Raw genomic sequence first — 26,511 nt, 5'->3', positions numbered from 1 at the left:
TTTTGTTCACAAAAAGGAGGACATTCAAAATAGGGTAGTAACTGTTTTCCAGGTTGCAGACTTTTGCTGTTTTGATTTTCATTAAAAAAAACTGAAAAAAGAAAAGAATGTAAGAAGAAGAACAAGAGAATTCAAAATAAAGCAAAGAACTTTGATAATAGAAGAGAACGCTAAGGATTAAAATTAATTTATTTAGTAATGAAACTAACTTTCACAACGCAAGAGTGGTTTTATATTATCTCCTTAATCATTAAAAGTGTCAAGTTTTGATACAGTAAAATACCGATTTTATGTCAATTTGTTCATTGAAAATAAAAGTTTCAACGTTCAACTTTCTTCCAGGGTTGAGATACACGGATGCTTATTAATTATCGATAACAAAATTTAAAATTCTGGAGAAAATGGCAAAAGCAGACAAATAAAATAAAAGATTGAAAATGTATGAGAACAATCGTAGAAACAAAGGAGAAAAGAGCATGTTCAAAATAAAAAAGAAAGTAATCAACTGATATGATAGAAGAATTTTAACTTTTGATCAAAATTTTAGTTCTCCTTAAATCAAAACAGGAATTTTTATTACTTTGCTAATAAACACGTAAAGCTTCAAGATAGGATAGTAAGTGAAGAATAAATGACTTGTAATTATAACTAACTTAACTTTTGCAATAAAATAGTGGATTTTCTCTTTGAGATTGTTTTTAACAATTTTATAACTTTGTAAATTAAATGAGTACTTTTCTATGCATTTGCTGATTGCATAAAAGTCTGTCAAGTCTGCATGGTGTATTTATTTAAAGATTGTGACTATGGGTGTTTAATAAATATAATTTATTAAATTGAAATTACAGGAGGAAACAATGTCAGAAGAGAAAATGAAAGATTGAAAATACAAGAGAAAACAATGGATGAAGTAGATGAACAAACAAGAGATTGAAAATAAATGAGAAATAAAAGTATTTGTAAATTAAACTTTTACTATAGAAGACTATTTTCTTATCTGAAACAATAGTAAAAAATTAAATTTTAGTAAATTAAAAGAGTACTGTTATGTTAGTCACTAAATTGAAAAGAAGATTTTCTTCGAGACTAGCCAAGTCCCTATTTGCATTTGCTTCATAGTCAAATGTAGTTACAGAAAAACCACCACCTCCCTCGTTATATTCTAACGCGGAAGTCAGACTAGTAAAAAGCCTCGAGAAAGAACTGGTAGGCATCCAAGGAGAATTATCAAAAAGAATGGCCTCTGCTTTTGACAACCAGCAAACATCATATTGTTCAACAAAGCTAGGGTCTGACATATCTGGAAAGCATTTGCGAAAAAAATCAGGTGAGAGACCACAGCTACATCACCTGCCAATACCAAGGAGATACACGTAAAACTCAAACCCCAGCTGCGGCTTAGCCTGGGAGAAATTAAAGTATATGACATTATCCACAATCTGTAAAACTACGACAGCCACGTGGTAATGACAGCTCTGGGAATGGTCTCTACATCATATATCAATATTGTCCCAAACATCATGACGAAATATATGGTATTTTTTCCGAGGCCATCTGGGACCGGCTAGAAGATGTGCAGCTAACTGCCATTGAGACAATCAACAGTAGCTTTAGCCATATAGGTGTACCGTCCAAGGACAACCTGCACGCCCACAGCGTGTGGGATACATATAGCTGTAAAACTATGGGAGCCTTTCAAAATCTCCACCTTTTGACGGATGTTCTTCTGGCTGATGCTTCTGAAGATTTCCATGTCTCCTCTTTGAAACAATGGCATAGACTATTCTCACTATGTTAGGACTCCAACTATAAGTGGGACGTCCTGTCCTGACCTCAATGGTCAGACAGCTGTACGTGAAGGACAAGCACCCAAATCAAGGTGCAAACAATGGTAGAAACAAAGGAGAAAACAGAAGGATGAACATAAACGAAAAACAATATTAGAAGCTGGAAACACTAAAGCTTAAAGCAGCGAAAATAAGAAGGGATACAAAAGTAAAGGTGAAATCAATTTTTAGAAGCAAAGAAATAAACAAAAGGTTGAAAGCTAAGAAGAAAATAATGTTAGAAGCAGAGGCGAATGCACAAGATTTTCATTAAATGAGAACGACCGATTATTTTATTTAATAATTAAACTAGTTTTACATTACAAGAAGGCTGTTCATCTTTTGGCAAACATTTTTCAAATATGTCATTTTGGGATATGAATATAGTAATTTTCTGCAATGTTTTTCTAGGCTAGAGAAGGATTTCAGGGTAGAAAAGTAATTATATTTTAAGGTTGGGTCTACAATTATTTATTAATTATAATACAGGAATAAAAAATTAAGGAGAAATAATGGAATAACTGTAGAATACAAAGAGCTGAAATAACTAAGAAAACTGGTAGAAGTAGAAATGAACAAAGTATTGATATTAGAAAATGAGCACTTGTAATTTTTACAATGTAAGAGGGAGGTTTAGACAAAAAGTGTAAAACGTTTAAACTTTATGTGAATTAAAATTGCAACCCCTTCTAGTTTCTTCCTTAGAAAGAATGCTTTCTACTTTGTATGGTAATTTATTTCCAAAATTCAAATGACTGTTGAATACTAATCATCAATGACCATATTGCAACTGGAGGAAAAACAATGGCAACAACTGTTAACTTGTAAAAATATCATTACACTCCACGGTAGCCAACCGTTGATTCAAACCCGCACCCAATCGGTCTTGATAGGCTGGTTGGCGTAAATGGTATGCTGCATTATAATTATGAGGTACTAATACTACCACTACTACTACAACTACCCACTTCACTTTTTAATTTAATTTGTTCGCTTTCGATCGACAGACCTATCGATACTGTAGGAACATGCAATATGACTTTACATAATGACATTCTAATAAATCTGATAGCTATTAACCAAGCTATTCAAGGGATAATTGTTAGAACCACTACAAAAAATATGATACTGACCTCTGTTAGAAATATATTGCGCAATTGCCCATCATACATCAGAATCGAGTTATTAATAGTGCAAATAATAATCAAGGAGGTCGGATGACGTGATCCAAACTGAACACCAAACAAGAAATATGATTACTTAAATACTGATAGTAATCTACCAATGGCAACGAATATGCATGCATCGTTTGAAAAGACATGGTACTGAAAATTAATTATGCCACTCTGCTCACGAGATAGGAGGCTGATTCGATTATTATTCAATTACTTCAAAAAGGTAGACTCTCTGTCTTTGTGCTTAGTTTGACCCTTGATATCTAGATGAGAATACAATAGTTTCTTGGCTAAGATAGCTGAGATTTTATAAAGCATGGTTTCATGTTTGACACTTTGTCGACATATATTAATGTATACATATATCATCATTTTCTTCAGGAAGCATTTTGTGAAACGAAAAATGAACAGAAAGTTAGCTACTCGTTTTCTCCTTCTGTTTCTATTTCTACTTTTCTGCTTTCTTCCCCTTCGTCATGCTATCCCTTACAACTAGCAAATGCACTTTTCTCTTTATTATCATCATTACCAAAGATGAGTTCGTCTGTGTCGGACTCATCTTGACTTCGAAACGTTTCGTCTTCTTTTGACTCTTTCGTTGCATTTGACAATCCCTCATTCTGACAGCTATCATCCGAAATTTTAGCGTCCATATTTTCATCAAGAGAAACGTCGTCCTCTTTTTCATTGGATAAAACGTGTCCATCAAAGTTAAGAGAATTTAAATGTACTGTGTTTTCACTAACTGTATTATGTACCGCATCATCGGCATAAGGAAGACACCGGCTTATATCGTCGTCCTCATCTTTGTCTTTTGTAATATCGCTTTTGGAATTATCTCCGTCCTGTCCCTGGTCTACGTCGATAACAATTTTTTCATCAATATTGCTGGATGCATCTCCATTCTTTTGGACATTTGGTTTTTGTACTTCTGGTTTTGTGTTTAATCCCTGTGCAACGCCCTTTTTTATGATTGGACCATCCTTGTATAAGCATACTGCAGGCCACACAATATATTCCACGTACATGCCAAACTTTGTGTAGCTTACAAATTTTGTTGTGTCAAAATGTGAACGAAAGTCGTTTGCGTCATCTTCTGGTGTCCCCTTTCTTTGGCTTCTGTAGAAATCTAGATGCATTTGAGGTTTTTTTATACCCATAAACCAGCATAAACGAGTACATTTCTGAATATATTTGTCGAGAGTATCGTGGACTTTCCCCTCAAGCTCATCCTTCAGTTGATCTTTGATATCCTATTTAGAAGAAAGACTTTGTAAAAAATGAACATATATTTATAAATTACAATCTCTAGTTTACAGCGAAAATTTGAGGCGCCTTATACTTGGAAATGAAATTGGCAATAAACAAACAGTTTGCGCAGAGACGTTCATATTTCACAAACAATAAATAATGTAAGACCGCTCCGGTGGCCTAGTGGTTAGAGCGTCCGCCTCGGATGCGAGAGGTCGTGGGTTCGATCCCCGGCCGAGTCATACCAAAGACTTACAAAAACGGTACTAACAGCTGCCTCGCTTGGCGCTCAGCATTAAGAGGTTAGTGTTAGGACTGGTCGGCCCGGTGTCAGGATAATGTGACTGGGTGGGACATCATGCTACATGTCTGCGGCATGATGCCCCAGTGCTAGACATCACTATAAACTGCCACATTGCAGACATCGTAGCGATATGACTGAAAAATCACATCACATCACACTAAATAATGTAATGATACATTTATAGAAAAAGTATCTTAAAACGATTTGTGAATATTTTGCATTTATTACACTACGCCCAAATTAAATGTTTGCTACATGTGAAAACAAATATGTGGAAAAGATCTTTCTTACTCGAGGACTCTATCAATAATACGCTTGCAAAAAATGATGCATAAATATGAATATACTAAACGTAAGCATACATGAAGTCTATTACAGTCTTTCAAAGTGCACCTATCTTTATTAAAAATGATATATAGATAACAGAAAAGTCTTGTAGGTTCTTTCCCTGTTTCTTTTGCAAAGTTTAGAAATGCAGTTGAGTCATTCATGCAGATGAAAACTTTGCCAGAAATGTTTGCAAAAACAGTAATATATCCACGACTTTCCCAGATCTGAATGAAGGTTGCGATATTGCTCTCAATAACTTTCTGCGATCTAAACATTGCTATAGAGCTTCGTTCAAAAAAAAACGAAACCTTAAAATTGATCCAACGGCTAAAATGTTAAGAAAACTCTTATCCAAAATCGACCTGAATATTAAATCGATTACTATTTTTTTTACTTAATAATTTCTGAGAAATTTCCATTCTCACAAAACATAATTAGGCGGATGCGTTGGCAATATATTAAATTAAATGATTGATTATTTAAGCACAACAAATAAGAAAGGAAAAACAAAATGAGAACGTGACAAATAAATATGCAAGGGCTTAATAAATGTAAGATGGTTTGAAAAATGTAAGGGTGTCAGCAACACATACCCCCTGTAAAAACCTTTTGGCAATGAATTAGTCATTTTCTTCTGATGTTGTATGGAAGTAATAAAACGTTTTGGAAGAAATGACGATTGACACATAGACACCCTAACTAGCAAACAATAGTATATGTTTATGTGCGTGATGAAATCATTTCTTGTTGTATAGATGTGAAGAAGAAATTCACTGGAAACAACCTTTATGACACAGCCAAGAGTAGGCTCCAACTGTTTAGATCTGTATTCTCTCAGTCTTTTTTCTGCTTCCTCCACTGTAATATCAGTTTTATTCTGGAAAAGATATTAGCTTTGTAGTCTGCATTAATTGTACATGAAGAATATTCAGTAAACAATGTGCAATATCATATACATTAATTTTATCCCAAGTGATGTAAAAGAATACATATACGTTTTGCAATAACGGAAAAACTGTATCACATCAAAAACAGGAATAAATGTACAATATCAAATACATGAATTAATGCAAGATTGTTACGTGTATTTGATTTAATTTATATTTGATTTAATCGTTTGCAAGTTTAACAAATTATGTTTAATTTCATTACATGTCAAAATAATGTTGTTTTGTTTACTAGGAACTCGATATCTTTTCTTAAAATAGTTTGAGCTTGACTCTTCAATAGTAAACACCGAAGACTGACCTAGTTCGTGATATTAATTCAAAATTAGTAACAGCCACGTGAACAAGTTCTTTTTTAAATTTATTTTTATTGTGGGAACAATAAGGGTGAGATCGATGTTGTATTCGATACGTGACCATTTGACTTGTAAATAGTTTCAGTGAAGCAAACAACTTTTTATCATTTTATTCCAAGAGTTAAATGATTGATTTTTGTCAGGGCCATGTTGAGAGTCCGTGATGTAAACACGATAACGTGATTTTCATACGAGTACCTGTTGTGCGTATCAAAATTACTGCAGAACCATTGTTTTATAGAAATAATCTCAGTCTGGGCTTGAAACACTTGATGTCAAGTCGTTTTCTTCTATTTGTAGCTCATTTTCAAGTTATATGTTAATGTTTTTCAGATTATTTGGATTCGAAAAGATTAATTCTTTTTTCCTGGAAATGTCTAAGCGCTCATACAAAGTTATTGGACGAAGACATTTATTTAAATTTTATTCTGAATTTCTAACACAACAAATATTATTGACGGTGGAATAAAAAACAAATGTAAACGATACAATGCCGTACTGATTACAGTGTACGTCATTGCCTTCCATTTTGGATTCTTCCTGGGAATTCGAACTTGAATTCATTACAACATTTCATTATTACATTTTATTATTAGGACTTCTACAATTTGATTCGTGGATTATTCTTGGATTATTTTTGGATTTGATTCTTAAAACAGTATGTTCTTATTTTTTCAATTTTACAGAGTTTTTCTAGGGAAATAAATTATTTGTTAAATTTGTCAAAGCTTGTTGTTTTCACTCCTTCAATTTGTTACTGTTTATTCAAGCTTAGAAACGTAACATAAGACCATATCAAAGAAAGTTTGTATGTTTGTTACTTGAGTGATATCTGTAATATTCCTTCCCTTTTGTGGCATATGAAAACCATGAAGTTTCAAAACTGACATTATGAAAATATGGACACCAAGGCCCTGACCATAGTGGTGCCTACAGGGTTTTGTATAAAATACCATTGTGCCTGTCAGCTTGGTCGTCCATAGTTGTTGTTTTAGTTGTTAACGCCATTTATCAGCACACCATAGGCTATGCATGGCGGCCAGAGGAAGAACCCGGGCAAACCCCGGGAAGAACCACCGACCCACGAGAAGCTACTGGCAAGCTTTCTCATATACCCACATTGGCTGAATCCTAGACTCGAACCCACACATACAGAGGTGAGATGGCAGTGATCCGTGGCTGAGAGCGCTTTCGACCATTCGGCCTCTCGGGGCCCCAGATCGTCCACAATAAGGTGCTTAAATAAATAACAGCAGTCATCACGATAAACTCGACAACATTGCTACGATTGATTATTTGCGACAGCAAATGACAACCTTAAGAGTATTTATAGATCGATGAAGATTTTAAATATGAATATGTTTTTGTTTGTCTTCGCATTCTTTTTATTATTATCATTATTATTATTATTATTATTATTATTATTATTATTATTGAATGAATCTGGAAGTGAAGAATACGCAGTCAGTTTGAAATATTATAGACGGTTTCAAAGGCAAGCTTTCCAATTATAAGCCTGAAGAAACCTTTCATCGCAAAATATAAAAGCGAAACGTTTTTATTACGTGTGTTGTAACCATGTCATCACGTACTAAACGACGTGGATTGATGTGGAATGATGGTTGTTACCTCCTCAGATAATCCGAGATACGCCAAAATTGCTTTATTTAAATCCTCTGTTTGTTTTCTCGTGAATTTCAGGCATATTTTGTAGATTTTCTGAAACGAATAACATATAGCTTATATAAGAAACACGAATGCACTTATTGAAACCACCAAACTAAACGAATACGGATATATCAATTAGTAATATCGATTATAAGAAAGAATGAATGGACAAATAACATTTGAGGCGAAAAAAAAACATGTCATTTCTTGCTTTGTTTATGTGATACGCAATACTAAACACATTTATACACACAACCTCATTTTTATTGCCGGAAATCTTTTACAAACTATCTTTTCTTTGAGGTCAGTACATTTCCTCCTGAACTGATTAGAGTGTACGGCCTTATTATATTTGACTGACTTCGCACAATCCCTGTGAGTCAATATCAATTGTCCATGATTTAACTTTTACAGTGTACGGCATGAATACCAAAATTAATCTTTCTAGCATTGGTACAAATACTTGATTGGCATTGTCATGAAGGTTTTGTTTCCAATTTGAAGTTGTTGCGGTGCATGCAATATTTTTTAAAAATAAATATTTTCATTCCTTCGTCTGATGCTGATCAATAGGATATGTGCATCTTTGGTATATACGTGATTCAGTTAGAGTGTCGGTATGTTAGTAAAACATAGCATTATATCATGCTGGAGTAATTAGGTATTATTCACAGTTCCAGGGACTATTGTATCTTTTTCGTTTTTCGAAGCAATATACGTATGGCTTGCTTATGTAACAGTTCAGTACTGGAATGCTTAGACGGATGTGCCCCACTCAAGAATATGCACACATGATTTCACTCTTAAATGGCTGGGTCTCCTTCGAGAATTCACCTGTGCGGATACCCAAAGTATTGTGCCCACATAGAGTATGTTAATATTTCTGCTTTTTATTATTTGAATGGGGTATTTAATGCAATCTGTTATCAAATTGCTGAAACTACTTTTGCCAACTTGACCTTAGATTCATCACTAATCCGTTTCTCTTCATTGTCAGAAATGGGATGCAATTAGTTAGGGGTGCTAAATGTTAATATGTACCTTTTCAATTACAGGCTGGAATTTTGTGTAATGTGTGTTCCGTACGGTTGCAAGACAAAACATATATCCAAGGACAAAGGTAATTGTGAAATGAGAATGAGTAGCTAAACTTAGCAAACTCAATTAATGTTCGCTCTGATGTTTTTGCTGCAACTTTGTTGCCGGATAGTTTTGTATGTTTTGAAGTGAAAGATAAGGTTTCTTTGGAAATCTGCCCAACAGGGCAGACGAAGCACGTAGAAGACTGACTCAGGAAAAAACTGGAATTAGAGAAAGAAAGAATATATTTAGAGAGAAACGCAGAAAGGGACAGACAAAAAAAAACAGAAGGGAATAATATAATCAAAAGAAAAGTAACTGAAATGGAAAAGATAGGATAAACTTAGTAAAGAGAAATGAAAAATGTTGAAGCCGACAGACGGGCAAAACAGAAACAGAAAGGATAGGCATGGATCAGAAAAAGACATATTCCCAGGAAAAGAAACGATTGAACGCTACAGCAAAGCTCGTACCTTAAGGTTGAAGAATTAGATCTGTGTTTTGTCTTCTCGCTATCTATGCTTTGACGTCAGTTATTGAAGCTATTTGGGAACGAAACATGCCTCTATTTGAAATAAGAGTATTTGTCAACTGTAGTGGCAATTTGAAGGCCGATAATGGGGGAGGGACAACAGGGGATATATTCCTGGGGCCAGGGCTCTTAAGGGGGCCAGGGCCGAATAACACTTTTTAATTTATTAAAGATAAAAGCCAGGGTGTTTCTAATTCCAGGGTCCGTGGTCGCTCTTTACGGCCCTGGTGGAAATAGCCTCACTGCCAAACTCTTTCATATAATCCTGTTTGGTACACTGAGCGCACATGCAAAGTACAATACGTATAACTATCACTCTGACGAGAAAGAATCACTGAAACAGGAAGCCCAGTGACAAAAGCAAGGGTGCCATTTCTAAAAGAAAGAAAATAGGTAACCGCATTGATAAGCGACTCTGTGGTTGTGACCATTGGTTCGTGTTTCGTGCAACTGTCCAAACTCTTTAGCTTGTAACACTATGGTCGTGTTTCGTGTAACTGTCCAAACTATGAGCCTGTAAAAATGGAGTCGGGTTTCGTGTAACTGTCCAATATATAATGAAACTGCTTAAGAGCTGAGTTATCCAGAAAGGAGCACGGATACGGGTAACTTGGTATTTTCTGCATGACAATAATAATATTAACAATGGTTGATGGAGGCCACAGAATGTGTTATTGAGGAGAGCTAAATCAGCCCTTATTACATTCTGGCTGTTAGGGATATGACCAAATGTTGTTTCATACACTCCTTTATTGTAACTCCAAAGTTATGTTGTTTAAGATCGTTAGAGTAAATTGTAACAGATTCCTTTGTAATGCATCCATGGCTAATAAACTAAGCACTAGCTATAGTGAGAGTTAAAACTTTGAAATTCATTATTTTGGTAAAACACCAAAATAGATCATTTTTCACGCAAATTCAAATTGAAATAACCATGTATATTTGCAATATAGTATGTAGGCTTAAAACAAATAAAAACATGCATCAGGTACTCTTATTACCTCTCACGTTTTTCTAATGTTCATCTGAATTTATATTTTTAATGAAAATCTGAATGATTATCTAAGTAGAATCTAGGTATATAAGCCGCTTTTAAAAGGAAAACGCAACCGTATAGCCAAGTTACAATTTTCAGGAAATTTATTTTGCAGTTGTATTGTGTTCATTTCATCTGGAACCGCTCCGGTGGCCTAGTGGTTAGAGCGTCCGCCTCGGATGCGAGAGGTCGTGGGTTCGATCCCCGGCCGAGTCATACCAAAGACTTACAAAAACGGTACTTACAGCGGCCTCGCTTGGCGCTCAGCATTAAGAGGTTAGTGTTAGGACTGGTCGGCCCGGTGTCAGGATAATGTGACTGGGTGGGACATCATGCTACATGTCTGCGGCATGATGCCCCAATGCTAGACATCACTATAAACTGCCACATTGCAGACATCGTAGCGATATGACTGAAAAATTGTTAAAGCTACGTTAAAAATCCAAATCACATCACACATTTCATCTGGTGCGCATTGGGTGTGTTTATCAATGTGTGAAGAAAGCGGTTTCGACCTAACACATTTCTGGTTGTTGTCGGCTTTTCGGCAGCTCTTGACAGTGTTTGGACTTTTGTAGCTAGTAATGTATAATAGTATGTGTGTCTAGAACAGTGTTTTCTTTTAGTGTCTAGGATAAATATGTTTCACACGCTTGAGTTTATGTGATGTGTTTAGAAGACAACTTGGACAAGGTTTTTTTTAAAAACCTTTTTTAACATTAAGAAAGTTAGCTTTCTTGCCATAACAGGTGCCTGTAACAATCTCTTGCTCATTTGGCCAAGGAACAAACTCAGGAGTTACAATGGCCACGTAGAATGCATGGTAAGGTAATGAAACGTTATTGGGACGTTTGTTCTAATAGCATTCGTAGATACACTACACCAGTCTGGAAATTTGAGGATAGTGTAAATTCTTGGTTTTCATTCCTTGTGTTTGTACGTTCTCCTCTGCTCTTTTCATCGTCTGTCTCTCGTTAAACTCTAAATATTCTAAATTACATTAACAATCTTACCTTAAAATGATATCACTTCATGTTTCAGTGTTCTTCACCCCCTCCCTACAGTTGTAAGCCATAAAGTGCTTAATAAAAATGAGAATGAGTTAGAGCCCACCAGCGAGGATTCAGACAGTTTATTCGTGTAATCCGCACTGATGTCGTCAGATATTTTAACTTAAGTATATATGATACGATTGATTTAATGAGATATGCCAATAGCTCGACTTCGTGTGCGTGTGTATGTCTGTCAATATCAAAATGTGTTGAATGGTGTGTTGTATAAGTTGTAGAGACCTTAAGATTATGAGTGATCTTTTTCTTATATAGCTCTTGTTGGTGTTGTTCGACCTTAAATCAACTCCGTCAGACACAGCATAAAACAACAAAGGTTTCTTCCCTTAACAAGTTTCTAACGCAAGGAATAATATGACTGAAACAACCGGGCTGTGACAACCAGGTTGAGAGAGTAATGTTAGCAAATGTACTTGACGTTTTGTTTTCTGTCGCAAGGATGAGAAATATAGTTCCATTATCCCCACAAGGACAGAGACATAACTGTGCTAAAGGTACCTCATTGACATTTTCGTGCATGTGCTTTTTAATCTTTGGTCTTCGATATTTTGTATATTACTAGATACAGAATGAAATGTTTCCATTACATAAAACAATGGATGATTGCGTTTTAGCGCCAGGAATGAATTTGGGACCGCTATGACTTACTTTTAATATGTTTAACAATCGCCTCACTGTCTCTTCATCATGTAAGCCTTCAGTTTGGGTAAGGTATTCGAAGGCATGAGTCCACTCATTGTTGTAGAGCTCTGAAATTTGTTCTGCCAGCTTGAGAGGTCTGTTGGCATCACTCAGATCCGCGATGTTTGGATTGTTTTTTGTGAGTCGAACAGCACCAATCTCACTTAACCTTTATCACAAAAATTCAACAGAATAATTAAGACTTGGATCAAGCAATGTGGAAAATCGGATCCACAAACGATGGATGATGAAGTCAGATATGAAAACCGTTAATTGCAAATAAATATTACTGCGTAGGTTTTGTTCTCCGACCTAAAGCACGAACGTCAGCAAAATAAAATTAAAATAAAATGGACGGATTAAGTAATTTGTCGGATTAATTAATCTTAAACAAATAAAATTAGTACAGTACAGCTTATATATAATCATAAATGTTTCATTTGCAGTGCCAGTATTAAGTCTGGGAATGATTCAAATTAATTATTCGACTCTTCCAATAACCCATTATTACATCTGTGTTTAATATTTGACAATGTGTCCATAACCAATTTATCGAATGTATTATGTAAGCGTTGTATATTTTAGACATTATTATCAAAATGTTACAGCAGACGTTTCCATGAACGCAATTCATCCCTTAAAACGAACGTGTGAGCCATATCGCTAAAAGCTTCATTAATGAAGAGGTAACATAATCAATCATCGTTTGTTTGCTAATGACATTTCAGTATTTAATATTTGATACTGGTCTTTGTAGGAAATCTTACTTTATCATGAATTTTAATGTGATTCCACTAGATCTGCGTGTGGCTGAACACATACGTTTTCTAGTGTCAATATATAATTAATTCCACATGCGAAGTCAAAACGGTTGAAGGGCGAGCCGTACAAAAATTATACTTCTGGTCATTTAAGATAGCTTCCTCTCAATGTATATACCATTAAGAATGGTTTGTCTGTTAAGCCTCACAGTGGCATAGTTAACAACGTCTAATTCACTCATAAAATAGATAATGTGGTACATACATACTGTGCCCGTGATCTGAAGGAATTGTTTTGCTCACATATACGGCAATATATACAACAGTATACCTTTTCAAGGTAGACTGGGCATGTAGAGTGAAGGTTTCGATTTTTTGTGTCATTCATCATACTGTAAACTCAGCCCATGTATCATAAAACAGAATGACTGGAGAATTCCGTAGGGTTCATTGTGATGGCAAAAAAAGTTTATGTAAATGATAGTTTTTCAAAATTATGGAACACATGCATTGTTTAAATTTAAAACAGGCTTTTCGAGGGAAAGCTGTTAAACAGTGACAGATAATGTTTCAAATCACCTTGTACAAGGCTAAACACATTTACTACATATTTCAAATTTAATTGTATACAATGATGTAAAATATGAATAAATCACATAATGTTAGTTAAACTACATTGCACTGACAAGCCTTAAATTAAAAGTATTTTTGTGGAATTAAATTTACAACTTATCCTTAATGGCGCAGTAAAGAAAGAATATCGTCGATTTTAACCTAAGGTTACCATCATGGTCGGAATAAGTCACAATCCTATTATATTGGGGAGTGGGAAAGAATTAAATATTTTGAGGTAACCAAGGCAAGCATGTTTCTCCTAACAATGGATGAAAACGGGTGGATACGAAACGTCCAGAGTCACTAAACGTTTTTTCTTTCAGATGAATACTCAGTCCTCAAAACTAGTTTGCGGAATTATTTATTTTAAAGTACAAATAGTATAATCCTGCGAGACCTTTAGAAGTGTTAGGTAAACATTTTGTAGCCATGGTTTGTGTTCGTCTTTCGAGTTCGGAAATGACCATGACGTTACCAGTTTGGGTTCTTTGAGCACATTAGTGTCTGAAAGGGCCAATTTGAGTGCAGAACTGTCTGTGGTATAATGAACAATACAACAGGAGATGCTGCTTTTCCAGTTTTTATGTCGCTTGCGCATCTATACTGCCTCTGCAATTCTCCTCAGCTCATAATTTGTAGAACCAGTAAGGATGGGACAGCGCCAGGTCTAACTATCCTTGATGAGATCTCCCTATGCCCCAGGGTCAATGGTAAATTGTTTTAAGGATGACTTCTCGATAATGAATGTGTTATATCGAAATTATCATAGGATACAGAGAAATGGTCCATACTTTGATGCATGTCAGACTCAGGCTTATCATTTAGGGAAAAGACGTCAGCAAATACAAACAGTCACTTCCTGTAACTTCGTCTGTGCCGGCTGTATCCTCATATTGAATAGCTTATCATCAGTCCTGTATCTGATGTCGATCCCAATCGATGCCAATCATTTACTAAGTACGTCTAATTCATATTTCATATCCACACTCCAAGGATGCAAAAGCTTTACCGAAATTACCTAGACTGTGTTGGACAGGTTACAAAAATAATTGCACTGATATTGGAAACCATTATTTTCAAGTTTCTCATAAATGCAGTTTTGCCACGTTGTGAGGTGTAATTTAATCTATTCATGTACAAATTTTGACAAGTTCTACAGATAATGTCCTAAACAGATACGTTATGGAAACATCGGGTGCGAAGTATATTTACTAAGACATTAGGGTAACTTATTAATAACAACAAGAGCTTAGAATACAACTTTTGTTAGCCAATTAGCAGCTATATTAGATGATGCACTTTCACCTGGTCTATGCACATAGCCACTTACATATAATCATTCGAGCAGTAAAAAAGGATGGATGTACTTTCCCGAGTCATTTTTGTCAACCATAGCCTAGAACGAAATCACACATATGCAGTGCATCTAAAGAATTGGAAGAATAAAATATACTTATATCATATTCTCCTTTCTGTAGATTAGAGATAATGTAACTGATTAGCAACATGTGCAAGCCTTGCAGTAAAACTTTTCAGCCCTAATATATTTTACCTTGTTAACAGTTTGTGATTTTCGTCTTTCAGTTGTTGAATCTCTGCTTCCAAAATGTTTATTCTTCCTTTAAACTTGTGTTCACGGCTTTCGGGTCTGTCCAAATTACTAGTGGATCTGAAATAAGCAATAAGTGGATGACCGTGCCTTTTCAAGGTATGAGCTATTTTCATTCCACAACCGTAAAGGGTCGTATTTGAATTATGTTTTGTTTACATTTCATCGTCATTTAAAGAATACGCATTATTGTAATTTATTACATATAATTATATTACATTGCTTACCTTGCAGTCAGCCGATCAATTTCTTCTCTTAATTGCTTTTTCTCGGCCTCCAAAGCTGCTTTTTTATGTTCGTATTCTTCCTTGCATGTTCCGTCTTCATCATCTGCTCTATAGTTTAAACTACAGACAGGAATTTCAGAATAACAAAAGGAATATTCATAAAGTATGCCAAAAAAAAAACAAAAAAAAAAAAAAACAGCATTAGCAGCAAAGATCAATTAGTAAATAAATTACTCTCCAAGTTTGCGAATGCACAACATTAGAAAACGGGTGACATCGTTGTACTTAATATAAATTGTGTAACTGAAGAAAACTTTATTATTATTAGTAGTAGTAGTAGAGGTAGTACTATCCCATATTCCTTTTGTGCAATGCAGTGTATGCTCTTTCGAAAACTAAGAAACGTCCGACAATAGCATTAATATTTTTATCACAGTTATATTGAGCCTCATGTAGTTAACAAAGATCTTCCAGGAAATGTCAGAAAACAAATTTGAATAATACGGGGTGTTGAAGTAAGTGTATTAATAATATTAAGTTAAATCTAGACATTTATTTTGCTTGTATTTTCTTTTGACGTGTTGCTAGTACTCGTTGTCGTGTAATCTCGTTGTGTACATCAAATGGTGTATTCCATTGACTATCTTATGGATGCATTTCAATCAAACGAAATGCATTAAGAAATCACTATGTATGTATGTATGTATGTATGTATGTATGTATGTATGTATGTAATGTAATGTATGTATGTATGTAATGTATGTATGTAATGTATGTATGTATGTATGTATGTATGTATGCATGCATGCATGCATGCATGCATGCATGTTTGTATGTATGCATGTATGCATGGATGACTGGATGGATGGATGTTGCCTTTCTGATCTGCAAGAGTAAAACCAGTTGCAATGATCGATATTCTGGTACATTGCAATACAAACTTAATTATGAACTGTGAAAATAGATGAGGTGTATAATTCAGCAGAGAAAAGTCATAACCGTCAATGCAATAACAGGTTACAAGAATTGACACATAATTTGATACTTTATTTAATTGATAGGATTACAAATCCTTTCCACTTTAATCTTGAAGTCAGTGTATTGTATCCGGTCTTAGCAGAGTGCAGATTCAATATAATTCTACTCTTCTAGACATGATAGCGATGTTTCTGTTGTACATGTAGCTACCTGGACGTTTCTAATGATGCGAGCACGAAATCTCAGTGAACAATAATAATACTAATATTTGACAATTTCTTGGTTGTAATTCGGATTCGTCCCAAGTCAATATGTGGCAAACCTAATCCACACTGACAATCTGGCCAAAGAGAGAAGTTAATGGATTTACATTTAAATCAAATAGTGTTGGGGTTTTTTTCAATCGCAGAGAATATGGATTACTTTCGTGGTATTATTGAGAATATTTTGTATTTCTGTGATATCTCTTTAAAGGATATACATTTTCAGAAGCATACTGTGTGATTGGTAATTATTAAAAATGAATATCTTATTTTGCTACATACAATAATATATCTTGACTGATATACCTTTGATTCAAGGGTCTTCCACGCTTTGTGGACGCAAATCTTTCCACGCGCTTCCATTCTTCGAAACGTATTGAACTATAATTAGAATTACAGTATTAGGTATAGTCAAGATTGCCATTGGTCAGAACATGACAATGTGATTAGGCCGAACTGTGTTTATTTCTGTATAAAATGTACAGAGAACTACTTTATACCAGCTTTTATAAATAGAGAACAATGTAAACATTAAACAGTAGGCATACACACTGCTTGCCTTTAAAATGAAATAAAAATGTCGCTGAATTTATATACTGAAAACGAAATAAAACAGCCAGACATATTTTACCGACCCTATCGCAGAGATGGCATACTTACAATATACAACGAACACTTTCACTACGGCTCCTTACAAATGAAAATAAGACTATTGGTAAATGGAAATGGGGATTGGAAAGAGAGTTTCAAAGACTGGCATTATAACAATTGGACCCTTAGTCCTACAAGGTAAGACGCTGACCCTGACAGTTACGATGTGGGGGTGGGAGTAACTCTCAGGGTCGATGTCCTACTTTATTTGACTTTTGGTACCCCATGACTAGAACTATTTACCAATAATATAAGTTCAAATTGTAATTAGAAACATTAGTAACATAATAATGAAGACGAAATAGATTTACAGAAATGAAAACTGGTTACTCACAAGTCTGGACAATAATAAATCGGCCTGTGCACATTGACTTGTCCATGAAAGCATCACGTTCAACAGTCATGTGTATGTCCAACAAAACAATACATCCATTGAAATGAATATTGAACTTCAACTCAGAACACTTATGTCAATTTAGATGAAAGATTAAGACCATGCTGTGTAATGTTCAAAACCTTAATTCCCCTACCATTGGTGGAGTTTGTTTGCTGTTGTTGATAGAAAATCTACTGCTCTATAAATATCCACGTGGAAGCCCGAATACGAAAATTCATACTCTTAAATAATGCTAAAAACTAATAGGAAATGTCATTTTAGAAAGCACATACAATAATAGAATAAATATCATATAAAGAATTGCAATTATAAGAATTTAATGTGTTTTTTAGCTTATCGTGGTGAAAACCGTCAGTTAGGAAAACCTCGCAAATTAATTTCTTTAAAACTATAACCCTGAGCAAAAATATCAAACCCTATAGCGCTACTAAGCCATATTAACATAAAATACTTAATGCTTAAATAATCTTAATTTGCATGTATTTGTAAGCCAACTGATGCATTTTGTTCGTGCTAAAGATGAATTATTATGAAGCTAAAAAAGGTATTTCTGCAAAATGATCACCATCTCCTTTGACTTTCGTTCAAGGACACTGTAAATAATGTTTGCATTACTTTTTTGGTGACTTGTATATGTTTTTAAACTCTCTTGATGAATTTTGGTTATAGTTGGAATGAAGGGTCATGAAGCTATTACTATTAATTATGTCACAACCACTTGCACGTATGACCCTGGCATAAAAAGCAACATCATAGAAAATAAGTGTCAAGGTTTTCTTTGCAAACAGGTTTAATTTACTATTTCATGTGCCACATGCTAGGATTTGGTCATGCTCTGTACAAATCACCATGGAGCTATCGATTACAGAACTAACGCTGTTCAGTATATTTTACAATCATTCAATATTTTCACAAAAGGATCCAAGTTAATAGCTTCCTTTGAAAGTTGTAGGTAAAAGCGACACGGGTATTCTCCATAATTTACCTACTTGCTCAAGAACCATTTAGAATATCATCATATCCGCTGACGGCGACGTTAATACTGTAAGTATTTTGTCTTATTTTATTTACTGCATAGAAATGAATGTTATAAATAACAGACAATATAATATCATATAATTTTAGAAGATCAAAATAATGAACAATTGATGACTGGAGAATATGCAAATTAGTGTGTATTAAATTCTTTGGAGTCTAGCCAATATGTATGTGGTCAGTAAGTTGGTGTCGAAATTTTAGTCTGATGCTTTTTCAATTTAACTTCAAGTTTGTTATTCAATGAACATAAATACTCTAAGGAATGAATTGTAAAAAAAATGTTATATTTAAACTAGTAATGTATCTTACCTTGCAGTCATATATTTTTCTATGTGTCTCCTAGAAATTAAATATATTCTGATGAGCATGAATATAAAAACCTGGAATTCAAAATTGAAGCATGAAGAAATATATCTTACGTAATACATTTTCTCAGTGTCTGTGGTGATGCTTTTTGAAAACGGACGTTTGGAATACATTGCTCTAGAAACATCAATGAATGATACTGCATTTCACAGAGCGCAGGATGTCAACAAACTAAATAGAATCTTTTAATCATTGTTGAGAACATATTATGTGTAAATAAGAAACAGCTTAAATATGAAATACCTTACCAAAATTTTAAAATCCTCATATGTGAACCAAAATAATATAAAGCAAATCGAAAGCATTCCCTAGAATAAACCTGTTTGAGTTCTGAGCTTCGGAAATAAAATAAGATCCTTCAACGCGTAAATAGATACATATTTTCAGTTATTATCAATAATGACACAATGTAAAAATTAAAAAGAACTCCGACAACCACCATCATAAAGCATCAACCCTGATAGCACGATGGTTACGAATGTGATATGAGTAAATACATACACTTGTTTTCGGCTAAATTCGCAGCACAAAGTAAAGATATTGTAGGATTTACCTAGAAAACCTCCAAATGTATTAACCGAAATTGAATTTATGAAACAGAAAGTTATTATTTAAGCGGTTACATGTTAACTCAGGATACGAAATAGATGTTCGAGATTCAACCCTACGAACGGAACATTTTGACATAAATCCGAGTTCGTTCCTGGGATTGAAAGACTTGAATAAACAAATTGATAAAACGTAAAGCATGTTACAGACATCCACCCTTGTATGTTAATTTTTAACAACAAAAGACAATATATAAACCATACGTTATTCTCTAGATATTTTTTCCAGACGGGCTTTGAGACTGAAGAAAAAGAAAAACAACATAACTTAAGGTATGATTCCCAAACAAGACTATTTTTTCCCTGAAACCTTTCTGACTCCATAGGTTTCGTGTGTTCAAATAGCCGATTATATATTCTACTGAATGCCATACAAAACTGATTCTAATTGCGGAATATGTATATTGTCTTTATCAACGACTGTGTTGGATCAGCTATTGGTATGAAACACTCTTCTTGTCGACCGTGAAGTGGTTCTAAGCTATATCGGAAAATCTTTCCAATGCTATAGTCATCCGGCAAGTAGGGCGTAGTCAGCAATACTTAAAAATTGCTGGTGTTCTTGCATTCTAACATTCATATAGAAAGGCCCGTGCACGCAGAATTGTTGAATTTAATTAAGCTTTTAAATCGGTTCTCAAATAGAAATAGTTGTTATTGTGCAGTATCTTTTTGCAGAGAGTACTATCTTAAGAATTGGAAAAATAACATTTAAATCTAAAACTATAACAAATACAACAACTAATAAATTACGATTTTATTCAGATCCAGTGAATGAACTATTTCGTATTGGTACGAAAATATTGATGTTTGCTGTAGTCTGAAGCAAAATTTTTACAAATGTACAACAAAAAGTGAAATTATCTACCTGGTTCATGACATGGTAGTCCGGCAAGGAGCAAAATCCTTAAGGTAATAACTAATTACACGTTCATTGTTGTTAAGGAAGTACACCTCGCGATATTGCTGGCGTAGGAGACATTTTAATTGTGAAATTTGGCTTTATAATGTATTTGTGTCGTTATAGGGAATTTTAAACCTCCCACAAGATGGAAATGAACTATCTTACATTTACAGCTATCTTACATTTACAGCTATCTTACATTTACAGTACTGAGTCTGGGTCTATTTAATGGCCCTAGATCCTTACAATAGAAAAAATTATTGAAATGTTTATCGGTGCTTCAGACTCGCACTTCAGTAAATTACTACTTTAATTATAAATATCGTAGCTAATGTTACATTTTTGTTATCGGTGCATAAACAGGCTGTCAACGAATTATCAATGTGTAATTTGGAGTTAATATGTGCATTTATTTCTTCACATTTATTCCATACAAGGTCATAACATACCGAGCATAAGTAAAAGATCTTGAAAGAAAGAAAAAATACTTAAAGGAATGCATTATTTAAGTAAGCATTCACTTTTAAGCAGTATTCGTCCAACATTAAACTCTTATATCATTTGTAAATATGACAGCTGTCATTTTTTAAATGACGACGTTAGCATTTTAGGATTTTTACCATTTCAGTTAAAACATATACAGAAATGCAGTAAATTATGAACATTTAGAAAATTGCCTTTGTATGGCCTGTCACGTTTGCATTAATCTTATCAAATGAGCCTCGTCATTATGGATGTTTAATATTGACACAACTTTCTCAAGACCTCATACAAAGGTAACCAGAGCTAAGCTTTGTGGAATTTCAGATCAATTCGTCAATGTATGGTATTGTATATGAACAGTTTAACAGCCGTTATACATAGCATCTCAATGATACGGTAAAAGGACCCACTGTTACACTAACGAAGTATTAACACGCCGTGTTCATGTGTACAAACATTTAGTTATCATCATGGCTCGAGATAAAGCGAATGAATATATAGGAACATACCCGTTTAAGTCTGATTTCTCCAGAGAGCTCGCCTGCTTCGTAGCCTAGAATGAAAATAACATTTTCAATAAACAGGTGCAACATTATAAACCACTGATCACCATTTTGGGTTGGAAGTTTCGTTATATTATATTATGATACCATGGAAGTTATTCGCATTTTGAATAATTGTAATTTAAACATATACATGGAATAATTTTGACCCAGACAAACCCATTTAACATTTGGAACTAGGACAAATACAATGAATAATTGTAACAATTAGATACAATAATATATCCGCATAGCAATTAATCTCAATTACAAGGAACAAATATTGATCAGAAAGAGTGTTGTTCCTAATTACTTACAACAGCATTGATTGGATGATTCGCCTTGCTTTCATCTATGACGTAAATTGATGAGTCTAATCTTGTAAACTTTTCTGGAGATACTGAGTCTTCATTGTTCGTTGCTCTTTCTTGTTTTTCAAATATCTGGAGGCTGGCATTGTGGCCCATAACTAAGTGTCCTGCAATCACGAAATACGTGATCTGATAACTGCTGTCAAATGAATAACGTGGTTGCAGTACTACAGCAAACTGCTGCTAGAATATATATATATATATATATATATATATATATATATATATATATATATATATATATATATATATATATGTATGTATGTGTGTGTGTGTGTGTGTGTGTCTTAATTTCTAAGTTTATGATTTCAACGAGTACAAAACCTATTCTATGATAATACATGCACTAAATGTATTATTTGTTAAATTGACGAAGAAAATTTTTCTGAAGCTAATAAATCGTTTTTGTATTGTTATCATATATCATTTGGCGCCATACCTATGGAAAATGGTGGCATCAATGAAAGTGGGCGAATATTTTTCAAGCAAATAAATCATCTACGGGGTAAGAAGTACCCATGACATCGTACAATTTGCAGCTAGTAATACTCCTATGATGAAATGTGTCATAGAATAAGATTCTATTTTTATTTTTTTCTACAACACTCCGAACCATATAGGTATTGAAGCTAACAATGTGTAAATGAGTCGAACTGACATATTACATTTTGACCTCTTAGCATACGTGTACAAGTTTTTGACATCATGAAAAAAGTATCAGCAATGTTGATATATTATTTATTGTAAGATAATTGTTTCAAAAGAAAATTTCATGGTAAAATATATGAATATAAAGACTGAAACAACAGAAGCAGCTGCATTAATAATAATAATAATAATAATAATAATAATAACAATAACACTAAACATTGTATTCTCGGTAGAGTGTTAAGCCACTGAATGGGCATTTTCTACACATTCCCGAAATGCAATTTTACGTGAATGTAAGTTTGAATTTTTTCCCACGCACGTTTCTCGATCGATATCGCAGATGGCCCTTTTGAACGTAAAGTTATTTAATATGGTGCATGTGTTCAATTAAAACATACAATTACATGTAGAGAGTGACAAAGGTACTGTACAGTGTTATCAGTTTTCATTTTGATATTTATTGTGATATCCAGGGTGGAAGCCAAACTACCCGCTGTCTCATTCTAACTTATGTGAAAATATGACTCTTAGAAATAGGGACCCTTATACATACATAAAATACTCATCTTTTGAGTTGTTCTTGTTTACTATCCTAATAGTGTAACATTTAAATGGATAAATATCATAATCTTTGCAATTTACAATCCATCCATCCAGTTAGGCTTTATTATCTTGTATCGTATTCATAATTATGTATAGTGCGGAATGACAAAAAGCTAAAAATGGCAGATACATAAATGTAAATGCAAGCACTTAAACTAAAACAAAATCACTGTGAAATACGTTTATCTGTTTTGATTAGCACTCTGCGACATGAATATGACCATGTCACGAATCGATGTTTAATAAAAATTGATATAATCAATATCCTTATGAATGAGTCATTGTGACCTGGTTTTGCCCATAATGAATAATACCTTCTGTGATAAATAAACCAAGTTTCATGGTTATGTAAACAGCAGTTTCAGAGAAGCTGCGACAACTTTTAATCCATGATGAGTGGCACCCTCCAAGGTAAATATACTCATTAGGTTTCATTACTGACTTCCACGCCAATGACGATGCCAGAATACGTCCCGATTATGCTTTGCATGCGACAAGGAAGGAAAACGAATAAAATGACAATCATCAACCGAATTTTCCGGAAGCGGTAGACTTATTTTGCGATGCATATGTCATCCACAGGGATTACATTTCCGACGGAGTTATTCGTAATGTTAACGTCAAAATTATTCCGTTGCATTTAGTTGTGTGTACGGTCATGCAACTTTACATACGGGTAATACATGGAATAAATGTATCTTTGACAATACATGTTCCTTTCAAATAAAACGCTAAATACGGGATATTAAATTATATGCATTATTTCACTTACAGTTCCCTTTAAAATGCGGGAAACGTAAATACTTACCATATATTTATTATTTGTATGCATATTTGCACGTTATTGTATATTTTTAAAAAAGTCTATGGTATACAAATAGTTATTCCTACACACCTTAGAACAAGAATAGAGAATCTGTGCATGGGCACTATGATGTTGATAAAAGAAAAAGATTACTCCGTTAGTTACTTCACGAAATGTTTACATACATATGATGGCGAGATTATTCTTTATCTACAAACGTAGAGAAAAGAATCCTGTCACCTATTGCGCATGATGAATTTAAAGCGGAGAACAAAGAATTATGTTTTAAGATGAATCGAGCAAATTGTTTGGAATAAAGAAATCTACCAATCGTATATTTTCAAATACTTAAAGTGGCTAATAGTTCAAATAGGAAATGATTCAAAAACGATTGTATGGATATTCAAAGAAAATGTTACTACGTCCATGCTTAAAGTCTTACCTTACATATCCCTCAGCAATAATAGGAAATACCAAATTTTGCTGAATACAGTCTACGACTAAGCTCTTAGGTGCTACTCTTCCCTCTGCTATCAAAGTCGAGAGGAATGGGCGAAGGTACACATGAAGTTACTTAAGTCTTCCCGTGATTAGATTAACGTTCTTGAACTAAATCGAGTATCACTAGCCGAGTCATATAGATAGGCCATGTGTCAGGTACAAGGATGCACAGCTAATCAGCTATACAACAATATGTATCACTTGGCTGGGGTAAGTAAACAACTGCAATAACTGTGCAAGGTGATATCTTGTATAAATTTCAAGGGGCATGTAGAAATGTAGCAGCATACGTTTGTTAGTTTAGGTGCTTCAAGCCGGTAGAATTAATTGCAGTCTATAGTTTTTATTATTAACATATGGCCAACATACATGGTGCAATAACCTTGGTGGGGAAAATACACCCTCAAAAGATGCCCGATTGCTATGTCGAAATATTCATGTGAACATTTGGTGATCATGTGATCAAGAAAAAGGTATGTGACATATTAAATTATACACATCTGCATTTTTAATCTGCTTCTGCAAAGCTTTCCTGGACAATCTTTTTTCTAAATTCGAGATGCTGATTTTTTCCTTTTGCTTTTAATTTAATAGATGACATTTCCACAGGCTAAATACAATGCCCGCTTTATATTGCGTTTGAAACTACGAAAGAAACCTACTAGTCAAGTGTTTAAGTCAACAGTGTTAAAACCTGTCAATAAGCAACAAAGTTATTAAGATTATAACCTATTTAATGACAATATGTATTGTAAAATAGAAAAGATATCGAATACGTATAGCGATCCAATTATTATCTTTAGTACTGTACTTGACAATATCCTTTTATGTTTTGGTTATAATCATTAGGATTGACTAAAGTATTGAATGATTTATTAACCATTTGAAAGATGTTTTCATCCAAATATTTAATAATTTGTCATTTTTGTTTATAAGAATCTAACTTATCTTTTCAATACATTTTAATTTAATTGACTTTGACTTTGAAAAACAGTGACCATCATCTACATTTTTGTGCACAAAAAGAGATAAATTTATAGCACTTTGCATCCAATTATATAAATATTTTACACTAATTTGGATAAAATAGTAATGTATTGAGGTGTTATCACACACTATTACAGCCATGAACAAGTTACAGTCACATCTTACCAAATTTGAAATAACTTATGTACAATACATTGAACCTTCAAAACATTCTCCAAAACACAAATAAGCAGACAAAACACGCGAATCGGTACTTGTGTAACTATCAAATGTTAGGTATATCATTGTAATAATTAAAATTTTGTAACAAGCCTCCATTACGCATCCTCTGTCTACAAACTAGAAGATAAGACAATTTAAGCCTTTGTACTGTGTATACAAGCATTTTCCATCAAATATGCTATGAAGTTGGAAGGTCTCTAATTTATACATGATCTAGCCATAGCCACCAATCACAAGAATATTTAACATGTTCTCTGTTAAAAAAAGCCTGCTCTTTTTGCCTTAATTTTCTCCTTCGTTGCGATGTCAAGCAATTCATTTTCACATTTTTGTAGTATCCTCAGCTGACTCTTATTTCTCTTTTCTGTTGCAATATTATTAAATTTCATAAACTTACATCTATTGGTTCTAAATTGCCATGGACATCAAAACAATACATTTTCACTCAAAATATATATTTTTCACCCAGAATTTTTATGTCGCGTGACAGTCAGTTGTACAATTTTATATTTTTTATTTACTTTGGCACATCGTTTCTGAACAATATATTTCTTTTAATTCAAGATTTTGGTTTTGTTTTCTTTTGTTTCTCCTTTAATAGAATAATTGCCAATACATCTTCTCTCAACTATATAAATTTACATCAATACCTGTTTGTTCCCTATTATGGAAA

At 33.9% G+C, this 26,511-nt stretch overlaps 1 protein-coding gene across 1 annotated transcript; it reads right to left on the bottom strand.

Moving 5' to 3' along the window:
* Window positions 1–296: 296 nt before the first annotated feature.
* On the bottom strand, window positions 297–24,721 carry LOC149798481 (uncharacterized). Its single transcript, XM_089960878.1, has 11 exons — window positions 24,571–24,721; window positions 22,016–22,176; window positions 21,666–21,709; window positions 19,105–19,134; window positions 17,016–17,090; window positions 15,469–15,588; window positions 15,185–15,301; window positions 12,224–12,425; window positions 7,819–7,908; window positions 5,671–5,763; window positions 297–4,254 (listed from the first exon to the last, which is right to left on the bottom strand). The coding sequence occupies exons 2-11, from the start codon at window positions 22,163–22,165 to the stop codon at window positions 3,481–3,483; spliced, it is 1,695 nt and encodes a 564-aa protein (XP_089817004.1). The 5' UTR covers window positions 22,166–22,176; window positions 24,571–24,721; the 3' UTR covers window positions 297–3,480.
* Window positions 24,722–26,511: the final 1,790 nt, after the last annotated feature.

Source organism: Sinohyriopsis cumingii, chromosome 6, assembly GCF_028554795.1.
Source record: "Sinohyriopsis cumingii isolate HCF-2022 chromosome 6, ASM2855479v2, whole genome shotgun sequence".
NCBI classification, from domain to species: Eukaryota; Metazoa; Mollusca; class Bivalvia; order Unionida; family Unionidae; genus Sinohyriopsis; species Sinohyriopsis cumingii.
This window is presented reverse-complemented; position numbering and strand designations above follow the sequence as displayed.

Excerpts from the sequence above, each read along its gene's own strand:
- LOC149798481 (XM_089960878.1), bottom strand. The coding sequence starts at position 22,165 with ATGGGCCACAATGCCAGCCTCCAGATATTTGAAAAACAAGAAAGAGCA. Across the intron at positions 12,426-15,184 it reads AATCACAAACTGTTAACAAG|GTTAAGTGAGATTGGTGCTG; the intron begins GTAAAATATATT and ends TTTGTGATAAAG. Across the intron at positions 5,764-7,818 it reads ATCTCGGATTATCTGAGGAG|AATAAAACTGATATTACAGT; the intron begins GTAACAACCATC and ends TATCTTTTCCAG.